At 37.9% G+C, this 20357-nt stretch overlaps 1 protein-coding gene across 1 annotated transcript; it reads left to right on the top strand.

The window, feature by feature from the left end:
• Nucleotides 1-4704: 4704 nt before the first annotated feature.
• LOC138307726 (protein mono-ADP-ribosyltransferase PARP12-like) lies at nucleotides 4705-15249 on the top strand. Its single transcript, XM_069248580.1, has 4 exons — nucleotides 4705-4773; nucleotides 11942-13024; nucleotides 13625-13805; nucleotides 14337-15249. The coding sequence occupies exons 1-4, from the start codon at nucleotides 4758-4760 to the stop codon at nucleotides 14434-14436; spliced, it is 1380 nt and encodes a 459-aa protein (XP_069104681.1). The 5' UTR covers nucleotides 4705-4757; the 3' UTR covers nucleotides 14437-15249.
• The last annotated feature ends 5108 nt before the right edge of the window (nucleotides 15250-20357 follow it).

The raw sequence follows: 20357 nt of genomic DNA, 5'->3' as shown, positions 1-20357 counted from the left end.
CCTTACTGGTTTGTTGTTTTATTCAATTGCGTTGTGTTGTAATGACACCCTTAGCTTGTTTCTGTTTACTTTTGTTAGATATATTACATTGTAAACGTCAATTATTTTAGGAATGCCAAACTTTGAGGTTGTAACAACACATGCTGACTTTTAAAAATTTAAAATTACAGAGTTATATCCCTTGTGGGTAGGTTCGATTTTTACGTCATTATTTTGTGACCGCAATTCACGTTGTTTTCTCTGAAAAGTACAATGTTGCGCTTGCAAACACATGACTCAACAAGCAATACTTACCCTCAAGGGCAGATAACTCTGTAGTATGCGAATACGATCAGTACCTATAGCACCTACCTCATGTTGGATACTATCCCCTACAGAAAGACAATGATATTTTTAGTTCCGGTTCCAAATTCATCCATGTGAATGGTGCCTTTGCTCCTGCTTGGTGATAAACCACCGGAGCATACTGCTGTGCATCCTCGATACTCCAGGGGTTACTATCACTGACGTCATAAACATCATTGGAATAACTCATAATAAAACTAAATAGTTGTCTTCTTTCATTGTCCCGTTTACTGTTCGTGTCATATTATGTAATCGTGATCGTTTTGTGTGTCTTGATAAAGGGGCATATCGCCTTGAAAATTTGACATTTTTTTTGTCCAGACGGTTCAAATTACTTCTTTGTCCCATATATACTATTTGAAGTAATTCGTATCCTACAGACTTACGTTTGATGGGATCCCGTGTCATCTGGAAAATCCTGTTGATGTTACTTCTTTGACCCTCATAATAAAAGTAGAGACTGTTCAGGAGAATAAAACTTCAAAGCAACACAATAAACTACAGTTCACAGCTATACAATTCCTTCGATATACATTAAAGTTACTATGAAATAGTCCAGGGCGGATATAACGTCAGTGATAGTAGCCTCTAGAGTATCGAGGATGACTAAGTACTATGTGAAAATGTAGAATTCGCCGACTATATGTCTATTGACGTTTTCCTGACACCGTCTCACTTTTGCATCGCCTTGAGTTGAATGTTTGCCCCTGTAATGAAGGCTCCGGATTGTGTCCCCTGCCTGGAACACACCATAGTCTATAAAATGATAGTTTTTGCTCCTGCTTAGAGCTCAGTATAAAAGAATGGTGACGACAAGTTTGCCCGGTATCAGTATGATGTGACCGGGTGGGGTGTGGTGTCTTCGGCAAAATGTTTCAATGAAATACCACTATAGATAGGCCAAGAGTTCCACAATGATAAGAAGACACGACACGAATATACCACAATCTCCCAAAAGTATGCATTCATGGAGTCATTCTTGTTTCCTCGTGAGGCATCCATTGAAATAATAATTCACTGTATGAAAATAAATTCCATGTTCTGTGTCCTTTAAAAAGGATTTCACTGGACAGAGATTGCCATTTTAAAGATTTATACCTGTACGTGCTTAAAAGTGTTGTTTTTTTATCTATAGTAGTATACACTACCAATAGAATCCGATAAGATAACTTTGATAAGCAACAATAATTCGCTGTGTGTAGGTTTAGATTTTAGAAGAAAACAATTATGTTTTGATTAAATTATCAATAGAAGAACACGTACTTTCGGTTTTGAAGGTATAATTAATTTTTTTCAAGGCAAAAATACTTATTTCCATTGAGGCAAAATCAATAACATATCTTTATTGAAAAAAAAATATAATATGTAATATCGGACCCATGATTTAACGTTTCAATTAAAGAAACCTCAAATCTAACCCCAAGAAAGCCACACTATACGTAACTATATCAACAAAAATTCAAGTTAGATTCGACCTCCATATTGTTAGTATTTGCAGATGTAGTTGAAATTAAGTTACGTAAAAGAATATTATAATGATTTCTTATTAATTTGGCACAGCAGTTGTAAAAAGTCGATACTTGTAAATATGCCTTTATTTTGAACTGGTCGCCATAGAATTTACTATTTTTGCCGAACAGAAGTCAGAAAGTTTACGACCCTCGGAAGAGTTCAGACAGATGTTACTTATATACGTAATTACGGTAGTCACATGACGTTCTCGGTGAAGACGTTCTAATGAATGGGACCCACCTAGCGATGTTCAATATTTACTTGATTTTTATCAAAAGTTTCCGAATCATTATCGCTCGGCTTGACTTCGATTTAGTCCTGTCTCTGCATGATTTACAACAAGATTTTTTCAACATTTTTCTAAATCATAAAAAAATGAGACAAATACGGATATTAGGACTTTTTTAAACAAATGTAAATTTTAACATAATCCATTGCTGGCTATTCGGTTGACCGTCTCACTCACATCTCACTTACAACCAAAAAGAGGATTCCCAAGGAAACAAATGGTGATACAATGTAGGTACGTCCTACATACACTGATACCCACCTACCAACGAATGTGTACCCATTATACTAGAACGAATATACGTACCCGGCCTACTTTACCTTTCGGCCGGGTACGAATTGGTCCCTATGTGTCGTAGTGAAGCACTGCCTCCGAAAATCACTCGGGCACAGTTTTCTATACTTTTTTGTCGGTTTTCGATTATCTTATGCGTATACATGCATTTACATATTATTTTTGTCCAAACCAAACATAACTACCATTCTTTATATCTACCGTACCGCTCACAAGACGTCAAATTCACAATTTGTGGACTTGCCGTATAAATTCCCTTCAGAAAGACCTTCATATGTATTTTGCAAAAAAAAAAAAAAAAAAAAAAATGCCTCGATGAGAATTTGATATTTTATGTGGTTCAGTTATATTGCCGAGTAGTTAAGCAATATCAAACAAGTACGATATAATGCAAACAGACGTTTTATAATGGTTTGCATAATCATTACTTTGCTCCATTAGCAGTAATAGGCACCAATTGTAGCTCTAAAGACGACATCATTTTCTGTCCAAAAGTCTTTTGAGCTACAATATTGCAGCTACCATTATACCTATATGGTGGTTGTTTTCGTCAAGTGTATCCCGCCATGACAAGAGGTCAATAGCGTTTGTCCTATGACATATTGCATTGGCTCTCATTGCTGGTGAAGTCGCCAATGTGACATGACCAAAATCAGCCACCATCAGAGAGAAATATATACAGATGGAGGTGTATTATAGGTACAGCACACTGTAACAATCTAAATTTGCATTTCACTGTGCGTTCCAATTGCGGATTCGTACCAGTTGTACTAAGTTGATACGGCACCGCCAAATGGAACGCGTTTGGATTTTTCCATGATGGCGGCACCCATATGAAAGATGCGCTTCGAATATAAAAGCTAGTATTTTCGGTGTTAAAGTGAATAGTCGGGCAAAGAAAACCAGTCTAAATGCGTCCATTGGCCTTCCAAAAGTTCTCACATATTAATACGACGGCCAAGTTCTGCTTATGTTTCCCAGTTCTGACCATTAAAGTAAAGGAAAGTCGAAAGGATTGAAAGCGAGGCTGCGTGTAAATGTAACCACGGACATAGTCAGCAGGGAGGATGTTTTATGATTCCTATACTTTAAACTAATTTCTTCGTACGCAGACAGATTTTGGCGAGAGATTTTATTTTTCTATTTCATAAGAAAGTATACTGGATACATTCACACCATTTTTACCGACTTTAGCCATCCTTGCCCGACTGTTCACTTTAACAGTGAAATGAATATAAAAATAATACCTATATAGTTTCAGCACATATTGAAATAAACGATCCATGTAGTGTTATCGAAAATAAATACGCGCTGCCTTGTTTTCAACAAAGAAACCTTTCCGGTGACAAATGAAGAGTTTCGGGTCCGTCATTTTGACTTAGATAACCAATAAAACTCTCCCTCAGTACTTTCACTTTCTCCCCTGTCCTGTTCTGTCTAAATGGTAGAAGTATAACTCTATCACTACCTCTTATACCATTGTAATTTATATATATATATAGATAGAATTTCGTTTTGTCGAGAAAAATTAAAAACATAATATCGCAATAAAAACTAAGCTGATATTATTTTATTTCTAACAGGGGAAAATATCTTAATCTCAATTTATTACAAAATGTTTTGCTAGTGGGAAAAAAAAATTATATCAGGCATTGGTTATCATGTATTAAAATCATAAAAATGTATTCATTCTACTAGACAATTGGGGCATAGTGAGGTATGTTTTTTTTATTATTATTTCAGTACCTGTAGCTATAGCTAGGGGACACTGGCCTAAAGATAGAAAAAAAAACAAGGATCACGTGTAAAATATCTATAAAATAATTGAAAAAGAACATGCATTGTACATTATGAAATATGGTTGATAAAGTGTATTTAAATGTCATTGGCATTTATTATAATATCATAAATTAGTAAGCAAACCCCCAAGGTTTTGAACAATTTTGCATTAAAATGGGATTATTGTTATATAGTTCCCCCCACCCCACCCCCCACCCCCCAAAACAGCTGGTTAAGGGGAAGCAACTACGTATACATCGTGTACGTACAATATCCATTGATATGTTCGTCATCTTCTTAATCCATTGAAAACGACACTGAATTATCAAATTCATGTGAAACGAAACAATTTTATATGTAAATGGATTTACTATTTTTAAACTGCAACTGAAATGCTACTGTGACCAGAAATACCAAATTATTATTATAAATGTGTATCCGGAACCACGTTCATTTTTGGTTTTGCTTATTACTCTATAATCAAGAACTTCCGGAAGGAGTGGGTTTGCCTGAAAATCTATCATTTAATCATGTAAATATGCAAAATCAGCAAAGTACGTATATAGTGAAGTGTTTTTAAGCAAAGTATACAAGGTTTGGGTGTCTCAGTATTGAATCCTGCCGAAACTGCGAAATTTTAATATCATTTCTTTCTGCAAATGCCCTGTGTAAAATGCATTTTAACGTGTAGGCCTTTTAGTAATAATTAAGCTCAAGGACGTATATTATACTTATAAATCCTTGTTAAGCTACGGTACAGATTGGGTACAGATTAGTTCTGCATTTGTGAGTAACACTCCTGTATTTGAGTAATTATTTAATTACTCAAATCCGTCATTCTGTGAAATGAAAACACATGAAGTTGTTTTAAACATTTTTTTATCAAAAAGGGATAAATTTTTACATTATTACTCAAGTGGGGATAGGCTTCTGTAAAAGTCACAATCAAAATCACCCCTAATGCTTGCTATGGGGCTAAAATAGAACACAGTTTAAACTCAATCAACCATGGCCTTTTTTTTTTTTTTTTTGCACTGCATTTCCCTAATGGCCATGCATACACTGTGTAGTCTACAATATATATACAATTGTATAGAGTGCACCTAAATTGTCATTTTATGATTTTATGACAAATTGAGATAATAGAATTCAATAGTTCACACACAAAAAAACATTATAGAGTCTTCAATGCAAATAGTAATATGGCAATATGAAAATTATGACACCCGATTTTGATGAAAAATTAAAACGACTTTAACCATTTTCATGTCACAATGCTTTGGGTAACTAAGAAATTATCACTCATGGTCAAGTGTACGACTGTTACTCATATGCAGAATTATCCCTCATATACGGGAGAGTGTGCCCAATCTGTTACATTTGTATACTCTGTCTACATTTTGAATGTGTATGTACATGTACTTCAATGTTCAGTACTACTGTATGTAGTATACATGTCTAGCTACATATATATTATGTAGACTTGCAGGGATCATTTTGGAGGCGGTCCATTGACCATTGATCCCTAAATTTAATAAATGCCCCTATGTTCCAGGAAATTTCTTTATATTTCTTTTGTAACAGCTGCTAGAGGAGAAAGTGTAGTGTCCAGACCAAGATTTGAACCCGGGACCACCAGGCGAATTAATGCTCTATTGCTTAGCTATACAACCTGGTCACTGATCATCAACTCAGTTCCATTCCACTACACTTTGATTTATTTCCGTATTGGATCCAAAAAGTGCCCATGCCATGTCCCTATAAGCACCCCTCAATCTTTTTGAGGCCTCAATTTCAATTGTCCAGACATAAATAAAGACCAAAAACTACACAAAACTGTAACGATTTGAAATAATTTTGTCTTATCAGCATCTTTTCAATATGATTTTTTTTTAATTTTTAAACGCCCTGGGCGCTTATAGGGTCAAATACGGTAATTGCATTTAATAATTAAGAATTGTCATGATAAAATTCTTGAAAACAGCGCATCTTTTTTTTTAAAAGCCAAAATGATCCCTGTATTTGTTATTTTGAAAAAAATATTGGAACAGGAATAATTATGTAATAACTTAAAGGTGAGAAAGGTGTAAAAAAAAATGGCCAGACATTCGGACAGGCAAGGACTGTGAGTAAGCCGGACCAAACAAGATTTTGCCAGACCGAACATTGATGTGAATTTTAAAAGTAAACATAACTTCTTGCTATTAGTATCCAGGCAGCTGCTTTCATGATTATTTTATGCAGTTTAAATTCGACATTGCTGTTGGCTTAGTGTTAAATCAAATGAGCAGGCTTGCCATTTCTACTGACTTCCGGTACTCAATAATTGCTTGACGGTTGGTCCAGACCGGATTTTAAAATAGTCAGTCCGCATCAAATTTTTCTGGACATGTCCGCTGGTCCGACCAATTTTACGATGTCTGAAAACATTAACCTGAATGTGAGAATGTCAATGATAATATATATATTTGGTGGTATTAATGTATGTGGCACATAAAATATATATTTATAGTAAAGGACCTATCATGATCAGTGAAGATAAAGTGCTGCTATATTTACATGTAAAGCTGATGATAATCATACAAATACTGATATTTGTTTTGTATATCCATACATCACATCCTCGATACTCCAGGGCTTCCGATCACTTACGATCTCTACACGCCTGGACTATCTCATAGTGACATTGAAGGCAGCTCAGCGGAAAACATTTGACCAATCACAGACTAGCAAATATTTCCTTTGAAGACTACAGAGAGAGCGAAGCCTAACATCAAAGCCACACAGTCAACCACAGTGTACCGTTATACGACTCTTTTGATGTACATCAAATGACTAAGTTACCTGTTCTATTCTGTTGCCTCCAGTTTTACTATGAGATAGTCCAGTGGTGTAGAGATCATAAGTGATTGGAACCCCTTGATTATCGAGGATGCATACATCATTACATTATTGTAAGCTGTATTTCACTAATATTTGCCTTTGAATATGAATGATTTAAATGTGTTATAATTTTTAATTATGTACAGTTATATACAAAGAATCTTTGAAAATAAAGAAAATCTTTAAACAAAAAACAACAAAATAATATAACAATTCACCAATATTGCTCTGCAAGTTCAAGAGCCATTTATAGCCTGGTTACAGTTGCTATACACTTGCCAATGTGCTTTCATTTTAATTTCAAGATACTTTATGTATCCATTGCATAAAATGTAATGATAATGTTAGTTATAAGTTACCAAAATTAAAATGGATTTAAGGGTCATATATTCACTTTTATCTATAAATGATATAGCCAAATTAATTAATTTTGACATTCAGAAGATAAAAGATACTACAAAATGTAAAATTAGAAAATGTAGGAAGAGAGATGAGTTTTAACGTCATCGTCTGCGTTGTGCACTGTGTGCCATCCACTGTGCTGTGGGTAAATTTTTCATTCAAGCAACTTCTTCTCAGTAACCGAAAAACCCAGAGAACTGAATATGATATTTGGCCTGTAGCATGTTGAGATGAAGGGCTACATCAAGTTTGTTCAAATGAATGATCTTCATCTTCATTCAGGGTCACAGGGGCCAAAAAGGCTAAAATCATTAAACAACTTCTTATGAATGAATAAGAGGCCTAGAGACCTGATATTGGGCATGTGACATGCTGGGATGAAGGAAGGCCAAGTTTGTTCCAATGAATTATCTTAACCTTCATTCAAGGTCACAGGGTCAAAGTGGTTAAAACAACTTCTTATGAATGAATAAGAGGCCTAGAGACCTAATATCGGGTCTGTGACATTCTGGAATGAAGGGCTGCCAAGTTTGGTCAAATGAATGACCTTGACCACCATTTAAGGTCACATTGGTCACAATTGCTAATTTTTTAGCCCATCATCATCAGATGGTTGGCTATTCAAATCGCTTTTGGTCCTTCGTCCCGTCCATCCGTCCGTCAACAATTCTTGTTACCGCTATTCCTCAGAAAGTACTGAAGGAATCTTTCTCAAATTTCATATGTAGGTTCCCCTAGGGCATTGCAGTTTGGGACCAATCGGTCAACAAAATGGCTGCAAGGCATGCAGCCTTCTTGGATTTTGAAAGTTAGAGTTTGTTACCGCTATTTTTTAGAAAGTACAGAAGGGATCTCTCACAAATTTGTTGTGCATATTGCGTTTTGGGACCAATCAGACAAAGATGGCTGACAGGCCCCCATTTTGGATTTGGATAGTTAAAGTTTGTTTCCAGTATTTTTCAGAAGGTACTGAAGGGATTCTTCTCAAATTTCACATTTAGGTTCCCCTAGGGCCCTAGTTGTGCATATTGCTTTTTGGGACCGATCGATTAACAAGATGGCCGACAGGAAGCCATTTTTGATTTTGACAATTGAAGTTTGTTACCGCTATTTCTCAGAAAGTAGTGAAGAGATATGTCTCAAATTGTATTTGCAGGTTCCCCTAGGGGTCTAGTTATGCATATTGCATTTTGGGACCGATGAATGAACAAGATGGCCGACAGGCCGCAATCTTGGATTTTGATAGTTAAAGCTTGTTACCGCTATTTCTTAGAAAGTACAGAAGGGATCTCTCTCAAATTTCACATGTAGGTTCCATTCAGGGGTCTAGTTGTGCATATTGCATTTTCTGACTGATCGGTCGAAAAGATGGCCGACAGTTAGTCATCTTGGAATTTTATTATTGAAGTTTGTTACTGTTATATATCTCAGAAAGTACTCAAAGGATCTTTCTCAAATTTCATATGTAGTAATATGTAGTAAAAGTTTAAAAAGCAGAGAAAGAACCCTTCTTTCGTTTGTCAGACATAGATCAGTCTTTGGTGGGCGCCAAGATCCCTCTTGGATCTCTTGTTTAATGACTTCTTGTGAATAACTTAGAAGCCTAAGATTCCTGATATTGGGCCTGTGACATGTTGGGATGGAATAGAGGGCTACCACGTTAAACAAGTGACCTTGGCCTTTATGCAAGGTCACTGCTGTCAAAAGATTTTCAGTCTATTTGGTTCGTTTGTAGTGATCCACGATTGGTTTGTCCTACGTACTGTATACTTTGACCGTGCTGTATTTGTGTCAGTAGTCAGATAACCGTTTAGACCCATTAGCCTTTTGTTTTAGAAGTCTTGCATAGTTTACAGTTTTAACTCTCTTATTCTGAATATGTCTGTCCGTCACCCATCCATCAACATTTTTTTAAATAGCTACTACTCACAAAGTTCTGCATGAATTGTAACCAAATTCGGCCAGAGATATTTTGGGAGAAGGGAACAAAGTTTGTATAGATATTGGCTCTGATCTGCAAGGGAATGAGGAGTACAAATCGATACTAGTCAAAGACTTGTACAAGAGAGGCAGAGCCCAATAGGAGAAGTGGATCGAGATTTAGATCATTCCTTTAAATAACTAAAAGTCATAAAGTTATGAAGGTTCTGGATGAATGTAATCAAATTAGGCCAGACGTATCCTTGGAGGAAGGGGTACATAGTTTGTATAAATTTTGGTTCTAACCACGCAGATGAAGTAGGTATGGGGTTCATTAGGTGAATTTAATTATTTTTTAAATCTCTAAGGAAATAAACAAAACACTTGGCTTAGCTGAACAAGCCTTGTGAGTGATATCGGCCCTCTAGGCCCTTTGTTGCTTTCATTTTGGCAATTAACATACAAATATTTAGGGCAAGTTTTAGTTTTTCGAAGATAGCCCAGTGGTGGGGAAGACAAATACAAAGTATATCATTAGTTTATTCACCCTTACTGTGGTTAATCGTAACCTGTATGTCGTGTTTGTCATATACCTGTTTAGAAAGGAACGATAAACATATGAAGTAATAATAATGCTGATTACGAGATTGATTAAAGTCGTTGTAGACAGTTATTTGTAGTAAGTTTTAACATAGTTTAGTTGTGAATTGTGTTCTTTTGCTTCTTCACATCCATCGTAGTGCTTCTAAATTCCTTGATAACCTTTTGTAATATTTGCGAAAAATTGCATCTCCCGTTAATAACTTACGAGTCCGGAGAGGGCGTTATAGATGTATGATTAAGATGTCTTTTGTAAAATCGTCATTTGTAAAATCTGTAATGTTAGAAAGGTTTTGTTCGTTAGTGTACATGGTTTTCATTTGGGTTTATAAATTTGAAAATATCAAATACACAGACATTAAGCATCAATAATTTGGTAATAGAACCAGGATAAGCCACAGGGCAAACCTATGTACTTGTCAGACTAACATTTCATTGCTGTCTGGTCACTTTGACTTGCGACAGATCCCAGACCCCAATTGGGATCTGTCGCAAGTCAAAGTGACCAGACAGCAATGAAATGTTAGTCTGACAAGTACATAGCATGCAAGGCTAATAGTGTATTCACAATGACCAACACACACCTGACCCTGCAATACACACGGATACTATATTAAATGAAAATTTCTAAGATTCTGCTATTTTGTTGTATTATAAATCTTTTGTTGTATAATTCAATTTTGCTTGTGATGAACATTTTCATTGGCTTAAAAATGTAACAAATTTAACAGACCATAAAGAAGAAAATGGCATCGCCGTTTGTAACGTTGCTTCTGATTGGTTGAATAGCGGCGTAATGTTTTCATAGACAAAAGGGTCCCAAAATGAATTTTGAATATTGGCTAAACTTTGGCTTAACTTCGCATCGAAGCCTCTTGATTGTCTTGACTGATTGTAGCAGCGGTTGTCTCTTAGTGGATAAGTTATATTGAAGAGACCGTTTTAGTAAATTGAAGTATAAGGGTTAATTTGAATGTTTTTTATGTTATGGAGATAAACATTGTAACACAAAAATCTTAGTGTACTCTCTTAAAAATCGCTTTGCATAAAATTATAAATCCTTCAATAGAAAACAATGTATATTATGACCAACTCAAATTGACGAGTACTGGTTGAATTAGTACTGTATCACAATGGAAATTAGCGAACTGATTTATTTCATGGCTTTGTTTCCTTAATGTTCCGTGCAATGAAAGTTTATTTCATTTTTTAAAATCCACAGTAAAAGAGTTTAATTGCATCGAAGAAAAATAATTTTGAGAATTGGATCAAACATTTCAAAATGTCAGGCGTCTCCATCTTCATTAACGATATCTAGTATAAGAATTTATTAAAAACAAGAATTTCCAAATCCCTGGGAATTTGAAGTGGCAGTCGATCACTATCTGTACCAAGTGTCGATTGCGAATCCCATTAAAAACCGAAACTGATATTTCTTCAACGAGATTTAGATATAGGTATAAATCCTCAAATTTAACCATCCCCTTTTATTAAACAATTCCTTCCTACAATTTCTACTTTAATGCCATGGGCTATTCAGGGAACCTTTTCTGACTCAGATCAGTTACAAATAAACGCCATACACAATGAAAAATAGTATTTTTGTAAATGATGAAACGATAAGATTCGTTTTTACATGTTTTGGGTTGATATGCAAATGGCAAAAGAACTTAGCATGTATTGAGAAGAAAAGTGTTAATTCATTGTATTCTGTACTTGAATACTACAGATTTATTTGTCCTTGTAGGTAGGTATTTATTGTAACATCATTTGTCATACATTTCTCAGAAAACTACGTGAATTTCGCTCACAAAACAATGAGGATGTATTGGATACCTGCGTGCAAGGGAGGTAATTCTGTATTATCCAAAGACGGAATAGCGACCAAACGTTTGGAAATGTTTCTTTCTATTACAGATCTTATACAAATAAACTTCGTACGTTCGGGGAAGTACGGTGCCGGAGGTGGAGGAAAACATCATGGAAATGCCAGGGGTCATGGACAAGAAAGAAGCCAGTCCACAGCATGTCCTTATGCTAGACCAGGTGGCTCAGGCCTACAGAATCCCGGATCTGTTACATTCGACTACAACCACGGTAGACAAAATCCGCAGATGCCGAATCAGGAAGACACCACAGAGGTACAGGCGCCAAACCCTATGTCAAAGAAGCAAATGAAACGATTGCGTTACCAACAGAAACTAAACGATGCGGTATTCGCTAATTCTCTAAGCACACAAAACGTCCCTGAGACATCCATTGAAAATATGACCCACAGGGAGCTTTTGAGTGAAATCGTGAAACGTTTGATCAGGTTGGGAGGAACAGTAAGTATCGATCAACTAAATGATTCGGTTCAATCTGACAACTTGTTTAAGGAGGTTGCGAGATTGTCTCGGGATGGAACATTGGAAGGTTTACTTAAAGACAACAGAGATGTGTTCTCTTTAGCATATCTCGGCGGTGACGTCTGGCAGGACGGGGAGACAGAGGAGGTCGATATCACCGTCACTTATAACTTTAACCTCCAAATATGTAAAATTAACGGTACGAAGCCCGGCTCGTGTATCAGTATGTGTACAGACCTCCACTTGTGTAAATTTCATATAATGAGCCAATGCACGTCATTGGGGTGCAAATTTGGCCACGGTGAAGAACTCGGACATAATGACGATGTTCTGCGTCACCATTATTTAGACAGAATGACACGAGAAGAAGTATGTAATCAGCTTCTCAGTTTGCAAAATCGTCGAGGACTGACAGTACCTGAGGTGTGCACGTTTTACAATGCCAGAGGTTGTAGTAAGAACCGCGCCTGTACCTTTTTACACGTGTGTCGATACTACATTTTGGACAGGTGTGAGTTTTCCTCGCGTTGTAAGAGGCCACATAATCTATCGGACCCACACACCCAAAGTGTGCTGAAACTGTACGGATTGAAGGACATATCGGAGAAAAGAATTAAAGAATTCTTGAAGAGAGCTTACACGGATCCTATCGGTAATTACTGGTTCTTTTGTAAATTTGATTGATAACATTCTTTATAATATTATGTTCAATGTTGCGAATTTTTTTAATTAAGATATATGATTTAAAGCGTCTTGTCGTTATTGCTTTGCAGATGACACTATATTTCATTAGCTGTATGGCTCTACAAGTATTGCAATGCGACCAATAAGTATTGCAATTCGACCAAAATTGCAATATGGCAAAACACGTTCTTATTTTGATCGAAATATGTTCATGTATATTACGTGTTTTTCTTCAATTTCATTTTTTTACTTACAGACGAATAGTGAACATATACATTTTGATGTCGAATGTCATTATGTGCCAACTTCATGCAATCACATTTGATTGATACCTTTTCAACTACAATTGTCAAAACCAATTCTTGTCTAAATAGGACATTGATCTATTTCGGCTTCATTGTATGACATTTGTTCCTACTTAATTATGGTAATAAAATCTGTATAATCAGAAAACATATATATATATACCAGCCAAATAATGTATACTGGCCCATCCGATGTAGATACTGTATACTCCAAAAAAATCAAACGATGTAGCATATTCGGGTTAAAATCTTACCTGTTTCAGATAACAGAGGCAACTGTAGCGAGTACACCCCAGACGACGGTGCACCATGTGCACGCTGGGTCATGCGCGGAGAGGAGCAGCAGGGTCATAACCTAAAAGACTCTGAGTGCCGACAGTTAGAACAGATGTATCGAGAATATCTGGCTGTAGTTCAGCGTACAACAACCATCAGCGGACAATCGTAAGTTTAAGGAATCCATTATCTGTTTTTGCAATTCTCTTTGCAGATCGATTATCTGAGATCGATTGTTGAGATTGTACCTACTCGCAAAACGTGAATACTGGGATGGTCTTCATAGATCTGAGATCGATTGTTGAGATTGTACCTACACGCAAAACGTGAATACTGGGATGGTCTTTATAGATGTGTGTCTAAATTCCTGTTCGTGTTGAAATCATATCGAATTATAAAGGACAGTGGATGTAGCTTTTTGGGATATTGTGGTATTTTATGAAACGTCAGATAAAATTCATGAATTTTGAGGCCATAAAAGTACTTTTTAGAATATCCGATTAAGCGAGTACGTGACATTTACACACAGTGGTTTTAATAATTCAAGAATTTCAAGGGCAATTTTCTGTTAACGTGTGTGTAAATAAAAAAAACCTTTTCATTGGCTATTTAATTGACACCTTATATTATTTTTCAAACGGATGTCCCTTTTACAGAAACTGTTTGACATTTCTTAGCTGGTACCGTTTGCCGTTTCAGGGTTCACGTGAACTTTGCCCAGATGACGGCTCGGTTGGAGGGCAGTCAGTGGGGAGTGGAGCTAATGCGTCTTCCAGATCAGACGGTTCCATGGCTGTGAATTGGTTCCATGTCAATGAATCATCTGTAGTCAGTGGGGAGTGGAGCTAATGCGTCTTTCTGATCAGATGGTTCCATGGTTTTGAATCATCTGTAGTCGGTGGGGCGTGGAGCTAATGCGTCTTTCTGATCAGACGGTTCCATGGCTGTGAATCGGTTCCATGTCTATGAATCATCTGTAGTCAGTGGGGAGTGGAGCTAATGCGTCTTCCAGATCAGACGGTTCCATGGCTGTGAATTGGTTCCATGTCAATGAATCATCTGTAGTTAGTGGGACGTGGAGCAAATGCGTCTTCCAGATCAGACGGTTCTAAGGCTGTGATTCCTCTGTAGTCAGTGGGGCGTGGAGCTAATGCGTCTTTCTGACCAGACGGTTCCATGGCTGTGATTCCTCTGTAGTCAGTGGAGCGTGGAGCTAATGCGTCTTCCAGATCAGACGGTCCCATGGCTGTGATTCCTCTGTAGTCAGTGGGGAGTGGAGCTAATGCGTCTTCCAGATCAGACGGTTCCATGGCTGTGAATTGGTTCCATGTCAATGAATCATCTGTAGTTAGTGGGACGTGGAGCAAATGCGTCTTTCAGATCAGACGGTTCTATGGCTGTGATTCCTCTGTAGTCAGTGGGGCGTGGAGCTAATGCGTCTTTCTGACCAGACGGTTCCATGGCTGTGATTCCTCTGTAGTCAGTGGAGCGTGGAGCTAATGCGTCTTCCAGATCAGACGGTCCCATGGCTGTGAATCCTCTGTTGTCAGTGGGGCGTGGAGCTAATGCGTCTTTCTGATCAGACTGTTCCATGGCTGTGAATCATCTGTAGTCAGTGGAGCGTGGAGCTAATGCGTCTTCCAGATCAGACGGTTCCATGGCTGTGATTCCTCTGTAGTCAGTGGGGCGTGGAGCTAATGCGTCTTTCTGATAAGACTGTTCCATGGCTGTGAATCATCTGTAGTCAGTGGGGCGTGGAACTAATGCGTCTTCCAGATCAGACAGTTCCAAGGCTGTGAATCATCTGTTGTCAGTGGGGCGTGGAACTAATATGTAACTGATTCTAGTACCCTGTACCCTGTACCCTGTACCCTGTACCCTGTACCCTGTACCCTGTACCCTGTACCCTGTACCCTGTACCCTCTACCCTGTACCCTCTACCCTGTACCCTCTACCCTGTACCCCCTACCCACTACATGAGTTGCTATTACGGACTATCGGCTTGCGCATGCGCGGGTTATGACGCCTTAGATGTTCGAGTGAATTACAATAGATTATGAAGGAATCTTATTACTTGATATAAAAGCAATTTTTCAATTACTTTCATACCAATGGCAGTCGGTAAATTTATTCCGAGTCATACTTGCATACCTTGTACCCTGTACCCTGTACCCTGTACCCTGTACCCTCTACCCTGTACCCTCTACCCTGTACCCTCTACCCTGTACCCCCTACCCACTACATGAGTTGCTATTACGGACTATCGGCTTGCGCATGCGCGGGTTATGACGCCTTAGATGTTCGAGTGAATTACAATAGATTATGAAGGAATCTTATTACTTGATATAAAAGCAATTTTTCAATTACTTTCATACCAATGGCAGTCGGTAAATTTATTCCGAGTCATACTTGCATACCTTGTACCCTGTACCCTGTACCCTGTACCCTGTACCCTCTACCCTGTACCCTCTACCCTGTACCCCCTACCCACTACATGAGTTGCTATTACGGACTATCGGCTTGCGCATGCGCGGGTTATGACGCCTTAGATGTTCGAGTGAATTATAATAGATTATGAAGAAATCTTATTACTTGATATAAAAGCAATTTTTCAATTACTTTCATACCAATGGCAGTCGGTAAATTTATTCCGAGTCATACTTGCATACCTTGTACCCTGTACCCTGTACCCTGTACCTTCTACCCTGTACCCTGTACCCTGTACCCTGTACCCTGTACCCTCTACCCTGTACCCCTACCCACTACATGAGTTGCTATTACGGACTATCGGCTTGCGCATGCGCGGGTTATGACGCCTTAGATGTTCGAGTGAATTACAATAGATTATGAAGGAATCTTATTACTTGATATAAAAGCATGCGCAAGCCGATAGTCCGTAATAGCAACTCATGTAGTGGGTAGGGGGTACAGGGTAGAGGGTACAGGGTAGAGGGTACAGGGTAGAGGGTAGAGGGTACAGGGTACAGGGCACAAGGTATGCAAGTATGACTCGGAATAAATTTACCGACTGCCATTGGTATGAAAGTAATTGAAAAATTGCTTTTATATCAAGTAATAAGATTCCTTCATAATCTATTGTAATTCACTCGAACATCTAAGGCGTCATAACCCGCGCATGCGCAAGCCGATAGTCCGTAATAGCAACTCATGTAGTGGGTAGGGGGTACAGGGTAGAGGGTACAGGGTAGAGGGTACAGGGTACAGGGTACAGGGTACAGGGTACAGGGTACAAGGTATGCAAGTATGACTCGGAATAAATTTACCGACTGCCATTGGTATGAAAGTAATTGAAAAATTGCTTTTATATCAAGTAATAAGATTTCTTCATAATCTATTGTAATTCACTCGAACATCTAAGGCGTCATAACCCGCGCATGCGCAAGCCGATAGTCCGTAATAGCAACTCATGTAGTGGGTAGGGGGTACAGGGTAGAGGGTACAGGGTACAGGGTACAGGGTACAGGGTACAGGGTACAGGGTACAAGGTATGCAAGTATGACTCGGAATAAATTTACCGACTGCCATTGGTATGAAAGTAATTGAAAAATTGCTTTTATATCAAGTAATAAGATTCCTTCATAATCTATTGTAATTCACTCGAACATCTAAGGCGTCATAACCCGCGCATGCGCAAGCCGATAGTCCGTAATAGCAACTCATGTAGTGGGTAGGGGGTACAGGGAGAGGGTACAGGGTACAGGGTACAGGGTACAGGGTACAGGGTACAGGGTACAGGGTACAGGGTACAGGGTACAAGGTATGCAAGTATGACTCGGAATAAATTTACCGACTGCCATTGGTATGAAAGTAATTGAAAAATTGCTTTTATATCAAGTAATAAGATTCCTTCATAATCTATTGTAATTCACTCGAACATCTAAGGCGTCATAACCCGCGCATGCGCAAGCCGATAGTCCGTAATAGCAACTCATGTAGTGGGTAGGGGGTACAGGGTAGAGAGCTACAGGGTACAGGGTACAGGGTACAGGGTACAGGGTACAGGGTAGAGGGTACAGGGTACAAGGTATGCAAGTATGACTCGGAATAAATTTACCGACTGCCATTGGTATGAAAGTAATTGAAAAATTGCTTTTATATCAAGTAATAAGATTCCTTCATAATCTATTGTAATTCACTCGAACATCTAAGGCGTCATAACCCGCGCATGCGCAAGCCGATAGTCCGTAATAGCAACTCATGTAGTGGGTAGGGGGTACAGGGTAGAGGGTACAGGGTAGAGGGTAGAGGGTACAGGGTAGAGGGTACAGGGTACAGGGTACAGGGTACAGGGTACAGGGTACAAGGTATGCAAGTATGACTCGGAATAAATTTACCGACTGCCATTGGTATGAAAGTAATTGAAAAATTGCTTTTATATCAAGTAATAAGATTCCTTCATAATCTATTGTAATTCACTCGAACATCTAAGGCGTCATAACCCGCGCATGCGCAAGCCGATAGTCCGTAATAGCAACTCATGTAGTGGGTAGGGGGTACAGGGTAGAGAGCTACAGGGTACAGGGTACAGGGTAGAGGGTACAGGGTACAGGGTACAGGGTAGAGGGTACAGGGTACAAGGTATGCAAGTATGACTCGGAATAAATTTACCGACTGCCATTGGTATGAAAGTAATTGAAAAATTGCTTTTATATCAAGTAATAAGATTTCTTCATAATCTATTGTAATTCACTCGAACATCAAAGGCGTCATAACCCGCGCATGCGCAAGCCGATAGTCCGTAATAGCAACTCATGTAGTGGGTAGGGGGTACAGGGTAGAGGGTACAGGGTAGAGGGTACAGGGTACAGGGTACAGGGTAAAGGGTACAGGGTACAAGGTATGCAAGTATGACTCGGAATAAATTTACCGACTGCCATTGGTATGAAAGTAATTGAAAAATTGCTTTTATATCAAGTAATAAGATTCCTTCATAATCTATTGTAATTCACTCGAACATCTAAGGCGTCATAACCCGCGCATGCGCAAGCCGATAGTCCGTAATAGCAACTCATGTAGTGGGTAGGGGGTACAGGGTAGAGGGTAGAGGGTACAGGGTACAGGATAACTGTGACTATTCCCTGGGCTGCATGAGTTCAAGTGAACAATTACTAGTAAGCCAATCAATAAATGCCGCACGCCAGATGAGTGAATATGCCGACCTTATTGTTTACATATGGGAACGAGACAACTTCGCTGTTACTGTTTAAGTCTATACTTTTACGTTAGAGATGTTTACTTTTGATTTGTTGATTTTTCTTCAATATTTCAGTTAGTATTGGTCAGAAGTATTTCTTTTTTTTTTAAATTTGACCGACCATTTCTCAGTGAATAATTCAATTATTAACAACACGATCACACCCATTAATGACGCAAACGACAACATGAATTAACCCACTCACCCCTGAAAATTTAATGAAATGTTCCATTCTATGAATAAGAAGAGTTCAAATCTGACTTTAGGGGTGAATGAATTAATAAATTCCCACGTCTACAATACATGGAGTGGAAATAACTTGTCCTATCTTAACCTGTTTTTGTCTGTGCTATTTCTTTGTCTGGATACCTTTTGAAATTCACGTGTCTGTGTGCATGCCTCCAGCTACTCGTCCCTAAAAGATTTAAGTACATGTATTATTAGGATGATTCGCAAACATATTGTATTATTAGTATGATTCTCAAACATATTAAAACAATATTTTACAAAACAACGTGGTTATCTCCCTTTAGCCACATGCATTGCATATTTGAGTTCTAAAGATATCAAGCATAATCAGTCATCCGAATAAAATTAAAATATCATGGATTAAGTTTGTGTCAGTGTTTTTATACGATGCTATTCCGTCTTTTGCACATTACAAAATTACTTCCCTTGCAGTTAGGTATTGATTGTGACGTCATTATTTTGTGAGCGCAATTCACGTCGTTTTCTCCAAAACGTATGACATTTCGCTCACAAACACATGACGTCACAATCAATACCTACCCGCAAGTGTAGATAATTCTGTAATATGCAGATTCGGAATACATGACCTTTGTACACTAACCCAGTGTTATCCTATTATTTTCATAATTTCTCGATATGACTTGCACCGCAGTGTGCGCGATGAGGAAAATTCGCATAGAGAAAATTCCATCGTGTGTTATATCAAGATCCAACTATAAGATAATTTAGTGATATGTAACTTTAAGATTTTATCAAAATAAACAAAATAAGATAAATATTGATTTTCAACGACAAAGCGCATATTTTCAAAACGAATGCTTTATCAACGACGTATTTAAAATGGTGTTCGAGTAATCATATCTTGTACAAACATCCCTGAGATACTGATATTGACCAAAGTGTTTTGAATGAAATATGAAAACCTGGCATCTGGTTGTTGTAAACTAATTTTCCTTCGCGTTCTATTTACTTTCGCGAATTTTACGATTCAAGTAAATTCGCGAAAGTTTATTTCTGCGAACCAATATTTTCATTATTTATATTGATAACGAATATTTTATTTTTAAATCTGCGAACTTTAATCATTGCGAACTTGTTTTGAAATGGAGATAGCGAAAAGTAGCCGGGAAAGAAAGTTGGTTTACGTATTATCTTTTCATATGTGTTTTGATATGAAAACTACTAAAGGCTTGAATATCTCAGATTCAAATAACTTATTACTTATTATTGTTAAAATACAATTACTTTGCAAGTGT

The sequence above is a fragment of the Argopecten irradians genome, chromosome 14, assembly GCF_041381155.1.
Source record: "Argopecten irradians isolate NY chromosome 14, Ai_NY, whole genome shotgun sequence".
Classification (NCBI taxonomy): Eukaryota; Metazoa; Mollusca; class Bivalvia; order Pectinida; family Pectinidae; genus Argopecten; species Argopecten irradians.
The sequence above is the reverse complement of the archived record's forward strand: the minus strand, read 5'-3'. Positions and strand labels throughout refer to the sequence as shown.